General features: G+C 43.5%; 1 protein-coding gene across 1 annotated transcript; it reads right to left on the reverse strand.

Moving 5' to 3' along the window:
• Window positions 1-1,399: 1,399 nt before the first annotated feature.
• On the reverse strand, window positions 1,400-3,033 carry LOC120572898. The gene is made up of 4 exons (XM_039822413.1): window positions 2,717-3,033; window positions 2,395-2,637; window positions 2,149-2,322; window positions 1,400-1,710 (listed from the first exon to the last, which is right to left on the reverse strand). The coding sequence occupies exons 1-4, from the start codon at window positions 2,796-2,798 to the stop codon at window positions 1,595-1,597; spliced, it is 615 nt and encodes a 204-aa protein (XP_039678347.1). The 5' UTR covers window positions 2,799-3,033; the 3' UTR covers window positions 1,400-1,594.
• Between the last annotated feature and the right edge of the window lie 4,984 nt (window positions 3,034-8,017).

Consider the following 8,017-nt stretch of genomic DNA (forward strand, 5'->3'; position numbering starts at 1 on the left):
AGTAAAAAGTACAATACTACCCACAATTTGTATTGTTTTCATTTGGGGGTCACACAACTTTTGTCTTCATGAAAACAGCAAAATTCCAAAGTGGCTTGTTTGATGCATACTTTTCCATGTAGCTCTCAGTCTCGGCCCCCCATCGCTAACAGATGGGCAACACTATGTAACTTTTAGCACGAGCTGTACTTCCAAAGAGACAACCTGTAGGGGGACCGAGGCGAAACTTTGAACTTGAATTTGAACTTTATTTGAAGTAGGCTAATGCAGTAATGCAGGAAGTGTTCATTTAGTTTCCATGCTTATTGTGTTTCCACAACAATGTGAGTGAGTAAATCTACTGAAATGGCCACCATAATAGTGGAGTGTGATGTGTAAGTTGAGAAAGCAGAGGTTAAGGCCAGCCTCACTGCCTGCATGGCGTGAGGGTGGCGTTTTTGTGGCATGTCAGTTGCGTGGCGGCTGTGTGGCGTTTTCTATGTCTTTGCACACCAGAGACATGTCCGACGCGGTGCAGCTGCTGCTGCTAGCCTTGTCTGTACACATGGATGTTTCCCATTGATAAAATGTAATACCATGTTAAACATAAATATATACTGATCTGATTACAGCAAAGACAACGTCGGCAGTATTGACGGCAAAATAGGCTACAGAATATTTCGTTCTGTATTGACAGGTGCCATATTAGAAAATCGAATTTTTTTTAAAATTACATTTATATTAAAACCTAGAGAATTACAAACAGCAACATGTAATTTATTAATATGTATTAGTGTCAAAATGACATATAAACATATACAATAAAATCTTTTCCTATTCTATTTTGCCTGGAAACGCTTCGAACACGCTTGTGTGTTGCATGAATAATAGGCGTTGGTTATATTTCTAGCATTCATGCGTTTTTGGCATGTCAAGCAGGCAGTGTGTAAGCTCTAACCTGATAAAATGGGAGCTGAAATATAAACAGACACGCCACACAGCGGACACAACAGTCCCTTAGGGGATTGGGGTTACGGGGTTAGGGTTAGTGTTAAGGGGTTAGGGTTAGGGCTAATTTGAGACACTAAACTAATTTGGGATACTAAACTTCACGTATACCCGAATACTCTTCAGATTTCTGTAATTCAGTGATGAGATAATTAAAATATTGAAAAACACATAATTCAAAGACCGAGCCGATAGAGTGAACTGTGAGCTGAACTGAGCATGTGTAAAGAAAGAGAAGGAGCTGTGCTGCCACCTGCTGGCTGTCTGACTCAACTGATCTGATGCTTTCATCCAAACACATTTTTACAATGAGCGTCTCATTCCCACTCTCAGCAGTGATAGGGAGCTGATGTTAAAGACACTGACTGAACTGAGAACTGAAATACAAACTCTGTAAAAGACAGAAAGTTACTACAGAGAAAAAAAAGCTTTATTGTTATAATATAAAATATTCAGGGTTACAGAGATAGTTGTGGCTGGCAGTAAAGGAGCAATTCAAATTTAAAGCAATTATTTCATATAGAATATGTTTAAGTCATAATTATATAAAGACGGCCGGGGGAACTGTTTCTGATCTACGGAGATTTCAGCTTCTTTTCAGATCAGTTCAGAAGTGATGCTCTCTGGTGACAGCGGTGATGTCATTCTCATAGTCATCATCCAATCCCTCCTCAGCCTGGGTGGGCCAGGTGGTCATCACCATGGCGACAGGTAGGCCGTTTCCTACAGTCAGAGCAGGTTAGAAAGAAAATGTAGATAATTGATCAGCTGAAGAGTTCTGTTAAATACAACCAAACATCACTTCCTCTTCACTACATCTCAGCAGTGTTATAGACTGTCTATTCATGTATATTGTGTTATTACCATATCACTTTCACATATCCTTCATCTTACTTACACCTCACTTTGAACTGGCTTTGTAATTATCTACTTAATCTGTACTTTATGTAGCCTATTGTATTCTGTTTTCTTGTACTATATTGAATGTGAAACTGTATGTTGTCCTGCACACTTATGCTTTATTCTTGGCCAGGTCGCCGTTGCAAATGAGAACCTGTTCTCAACGGCCTACCTGGTTAAATGAAGGTTAAATAAAAATAAAAATAAAACACCAGAGTGGGGAGATTGATTGTAAGGCCAGTGAATAATGCAAAGAGTTACCTGTGGCCCTGCGTCGATATAAAGACACCATGATGAAAGTGGAGATGCAGTACGGACAGAACACCACCAGGTGGCAAACCAGTCTGATCACAAGAGGGATGTGGTCTGAGGTCGGTGGCAGAGAGCTCAACGGAGGGCTTGTGGTCATAGGAGACCTTGTGGCTGTGTGTTTCTCTGTAGAGAGAATCAGCTGTCAGGTGAATATCTGGATGAATGAACTCCTGAAATCAAAGGTAACCTCCTCACCTGTGATAGAGACCCAGCTGGATGGAGACTCTCCAACACTGCTGATGTTGCACTTGTAGAAGCCTTCATCAGACCTGGAAACATGGTGGATGGTCATGTGACCTGCAGGCTCAGTCCTGATGAAGGAGCCATCTTTATAGAAATCAGCTGTGAGGCTGGAGGACGTCTTTGTTCTACAGGTCAGAGTGAGGTCTTCTCCCTCCATCACAGGGAGGACAGGACTCTGCAGGATCACTGGTCCACCTCAACACAGAGACAAACTACAGCATGTCATCCATTCACACACAGCTTCATCAATACTGACTCCACAGTCTGATCTTACCAGTGACAGTGATGGTGATGCTGTTACTGGTTGCTGCCTCTCTGGACTCACACCAGTACACTCCACTGTCCACTGGGTCCATGTGGCTGATACAGATAGAACCAAAATATATTCCCCAGTCATCTCAACACTCAGCTCTGGTTTCATCACTCGTGTTCCTCCTCAGAGTCCATCCAGCAGAGCTGTTGTCCTCCTCACAGCTCAGAGAGACAGACTGTCCTTCAAACATCTGAGAGCTGCTGGGACTCACAGTCAGAGAGACTGGAGGGAGGAGGGTTTAGAAAACACTAAATGACCCCGAGAAGAAAGTCTGAAACCCAAACTTGTTTCCTAAAGTTTGTGTCCTAAATTATGTGATGATGAGCACACAAACACCACACACACACACACACACACACACACACACACACACACACACACACACACACACACACACACACACAGAGACACATAGAGACATGCACACACGCACGCACGCAAGCAGACAGACACACATAGACGCACACACACACACTGAAGATAAACACACACATTTAACACACACTGAACACACACACACACACACACACACATATACAGACACAAACACACACACACAGACACACACATACAGACACAAACACACAGACATGCATGCAGACACACACACCTAGACAGACACAAACACACACTGAACACGCACACACACTGAGAGAGAGAGAGCACAATTTGAATTTGCTCAGCTAGTCCTTCTGGCATTCAGTAACTACTTGTAGCCGAGCTGCACCAATCACATCGGTGTATCTGCTATAGGATGAGGAAATCTACCAGTTTGCTCCTGTGGAAGCCAGGTACGCACGCACGCACACACACACGCACACACACACACACACACACACACACACACACACACACACACACACACACACAGACACACACACACAGAAAGACACACACAGACAAACACAAACACAGACACACGCACGCATACATACACACTCAACACACAAACACACTGAACACACACACACAAACACACACACACTGATCACACACAGACACACACATAAAGAGACACACACACACACACACACACACAAACACACACACAGACACGCACGCAGACAGACACACCTAGACACACACACACAAACACACACACACTGATCACACACAGACACACACATAAAGAGACACACACACACACACACACACAGACACGCACGCAGACAGACACACCTAGACACACACACACAAACACACACACACACTGATCACACACAGACACACACATAAAGAGACATACACACACACACAGACACACATGCAGACAGACACACCTAGACACACACACACATAGGGTTGTGCCAATGGACCATATCATCCTCACCATCGTGATGCCACGCCCCCCACCCTGTCAGACAAACACTACCTGGACTAGTAACGTATCAGCATGCGGCTACCCTGGTAACCATGCTCTGTGCCTCGGGTTGGACACAGCTGTCTCGAGCGAGAGAGAACAAAACGTTAACGTGGAACGCTATCACACTTTCCTTTATCCCCTCATTGGACTAACTTTGTGGATACTACTGTGTGCGTGCATGAATAAGTAAGTCTGATGACAATGTTATGTAGGATTTATGAATGCACATTAGCAACAGTAGGCTAATTCACGAGGGTGCTATTTAAATGTTTTTCCAGTTGCTAACACACTAAAATGACATGCATAGCACAATTATTTAAACTGACACACAGAGAGCAAAACCTCTTCTCAAGTCTCCAAAACTCTAAACACATTTTCTGCTTTACACACATTTTGCAATTTGAAATTTGAAACTTTTTAAATGCACTGAGCATGGTTCTCTGCATAAGACACAACAATCTGACATAAAGTCACATGTTTACCATTTCAAAACACTGTCATTCAAAATGACACTACATGAGCTTATTGGCCAACATATGCGCCGCCTGGCCAAACACCTCAATGCTTAATTGTTACCACTTCAGGTAAGTAAATCAGGAAGTATCAGGAAGTAAGCACTATAAAAAGACCACATGTGACCACCTCTTTTTTTTATATATATATATATTTTGTCTGCAATTTTCATTTTTCAGTTTATTGTTTGTTGTGAACATATTTCTGTTCAGTCCAATGTAAATATATCTGCTGTGCATATGTTGCACTGACTTGTTTGGTGAAAAATAAAAACATAAATGTTTCAACAGCATGTGTGTGTATCTGCAAATATTTAGATAGATAGATAGATAGATTGATAGATAGATACTTTATTCATCCCGAAAGAAATTTTAGGATCCAGTAGCTTAGACAACCTTACTGTAACACAACAAACACATATACACACATATATCACACATACATAAGAATAAAAATAAAAATCACCCACAGAAATAGAATGACCATGATAAGGTCTGTGCATGTGAAAAATCTGACGAATTTTCTACAATTTTAACTATTTTATTTTATTTTTTTTTATTTTTTCCATGTGGTGCAAAAGTTTGATTTTGATAATGTTATATGTAGTTTTGGTTGCAGTGCTTCATTTTGCAGGATATATGAGGTATTTTGCAGTTTGGGAGTGTGGTTTTGTCAATTGTGTTAAAGGAGAATTCCGGCCAATTTTTACGTTAATCTTGATCGCTATAGCTAGGCAAGTACTTTCGATAGAAAAAACCCCGACCCGAATCAGTGCAGGTAACACGGAAAAGCTGCAACTACGTACTACAAGCGTCCCCTGAGCTAAAACGGCAGTGCTCGGGGCAAGTTTTAGAGTGCCTTTGTGCCTCTTAACAGACACAAAATGCAATTAAAGCTGCGAGCAGCGATGGACGGGCCCTCGCGCCTCTGCGCGCGTCGGGGTTGCCGACGGACGCCGCTCCTTGCGACCGTGCATTTGCGCGGCACTCAGACGCCGCAAACCGTCACCAATGAAAAGGGAACTCCCCGCCATGTTCAACGATAGCTCACACAAGACTCTACGTCATACGGTTCATTCGCTGTGAAAGGGGGCGTGGCTAAAGTATAGGGGGCGGGTCCAACCATCACCAATTAAAAATGAAGCCTCTGCTGAGATGAATGATACCTCACACAAGACTCTACCTTAAATGGGTCAGCATGTATGAAAGGGGGCGTGGCTTAAACATAGGGGATGGGCCAAACCATCACCGATGAAGAAGGAAGTCTCTGCTGAGATCAATGATACCTCACACAAGTGTTTATATCAATCGGGCCATTAGTAATAAAAGGGGGCGTGGCTTGAACATAGGGGGCGGGCCAAACCCTCACCAATGAAGAAGGAAGTCTCTGCTGAGATCAATGATACCTCACACAAGGGTATACCTTAAACGGTTCAAATGTTATGAAAGGGGGCGTGGCTTATGCATAGGGGGCGGGCCAAACCATCACCAATAAAGAAGGAACTCTCTGCTGAGTTCAATGACCCCTCACACAAGACTCTACCTTAAACGGTTCAAATGTTATGAAAGGGGGCGTGGCCTGAGTAAGTGGGCGTGGTCCTATTATAGGGGGCGGCTTAGTATCACATGTAGACCACACATTCTAAGTTTCATGTAAATCGGATGATGTTTGTCATATAAGGCAGATTTCCTGTGGCCACGGGGGGTCGCTATGACCAAAAGTCAATTTTGGCCTGTAGGTGTCCTCAGGCCCGGACCCTTGTCCATCGTGACAAATTTCGGGCAGATACGACAAGGTACACTCAAGTTACAACAACTTCTTTGTTCCTCGCTAAACACTCAAAATGGCCGCCACGCCACGCCCACACCGTCTGACGAAAAGTTTTTCTTTTAATAACTTTTCATCGATAAGGTGTTGGGATGGTACAGACCAAGTTTGAAGTCCATCGGATGAAATCTCTAGGAGGAGTTCGTAAAAGTATAGCACCTTGACTTTTAGGCCTACTTCCTGTTGCCACCAGGGGGCGCTAGGACTTTAAGTAAATATCTGCCGTTATTTGTCCTCAGGGTTGGACTCTTATGAATCGTGAAAAGTTTCGAGGTAATCGGACAACGTACACTCGAGTTACACCCACTTCCTGTTTCGCGAAACGCACAAAATGCGCCCCGCCGCCACGGCCATGCCGAAAAGATGACGAATTTTCTTTTAACAACTTTTCATCTTTAACATCTTAAGATGGCACAGACCGAGTTTGAAGTTGATCGGATGAAATCTCTAGGAGGAGTTCGTTAAAGTACGACATGTGGAAATGGCCAAAATCGCACTAATTTCGAACTTTGAGGTCAAAATGGCGGACTTCCTGTTGGGTTTAGGGTATGGCTGTAATGACGTTTTTGTACATCTTGACATGTTACATATGTGTACCAAGTTTCGTGAGTCTTACGTAAACGCACTGCGGGAGGCTCAATTTTCTTAACTTTCTAGGGGGCGCTAGCGAGCAATTTTTGTGCGCCTATTCCCGAAACCCTTAAAATACGTAAATGTTCACCAGACTTGATGCGACCGCCAAATTTGGTGAGTTTTTAAATATATTAAGCCCCTCAAAAAGCCAATTCATTTGACGGGAAAATAATAGAAGAAAGAAAGAAAGAAAGAATAATAATAATTCCTTCAGTTTCAATAGGGCCTTCGCCGCTGTCGGCGCTCGGGCCCTAATTAATATGTCTGTGCCACATGAACAGGGCCCTTACATGTCAACAAGATGCGTTTTCAACTCAGACATTGTTTAAATTCACCTACCCTAGTCCCTGTCTCGATCCTGCCAGTAGCTAGCTTGCCCTGCTAGCTGATAGTCGTTAGCTGCTAGCTGCCGTTTGGTGAGCGTATTCAGACAGGCTTCTGTGATATTCATCCCAATAACAATCCACGGAGCGGTGGTGGTGTGGCTATGTCCTCCAGAGGACAGGTCATGTCACGTCTTGAAGTGTATTCCCCCCTAAAAAAAACAGTAGTGCGGTAGTAGCTGTTAGCTGCCCTCCGGTGAGTGTGTACAGCCAGATAGCTGTTAGCCGTTAGCTGCTAGCTGCCGTCCGGAGAATATTCAGGCATCTGTGATAATCATCCCAATAAAAATCCACGAGCACCCGGTACCAAATATTTTGAGTGTAGCCCAGAATGTAACTTTGTCCAGTCTATTCTTCCGAGGCGAATAGAACGGGCAGCTACGTGCGGATCCGACCATGCTGTATTTGTTGCTATCACCTATCAACCGTCTCTACGTGAGGAAAGCTGTGAAAGCCAGGTGAAGTTTTCGGAGGAGTCATAGCCAAATCAGTCTAATACATTGATGCCATCAACACAAAGTTCAGGAGCGCAATACTACTGAT

Source organism: Perca fluviatilis, chromosome 14 (assembly GCF_010015445.1).
Source record: "Perca fluviatilis chromosome 14, GENO_Pfluv_1.0, whole genome shotgun sequence".
Lineage (NCBI taxonomy): Eukaryota > Metazoa > Chordata > Actinopteri > Perciformes > Percidae > Perca > Perca fluviatilis.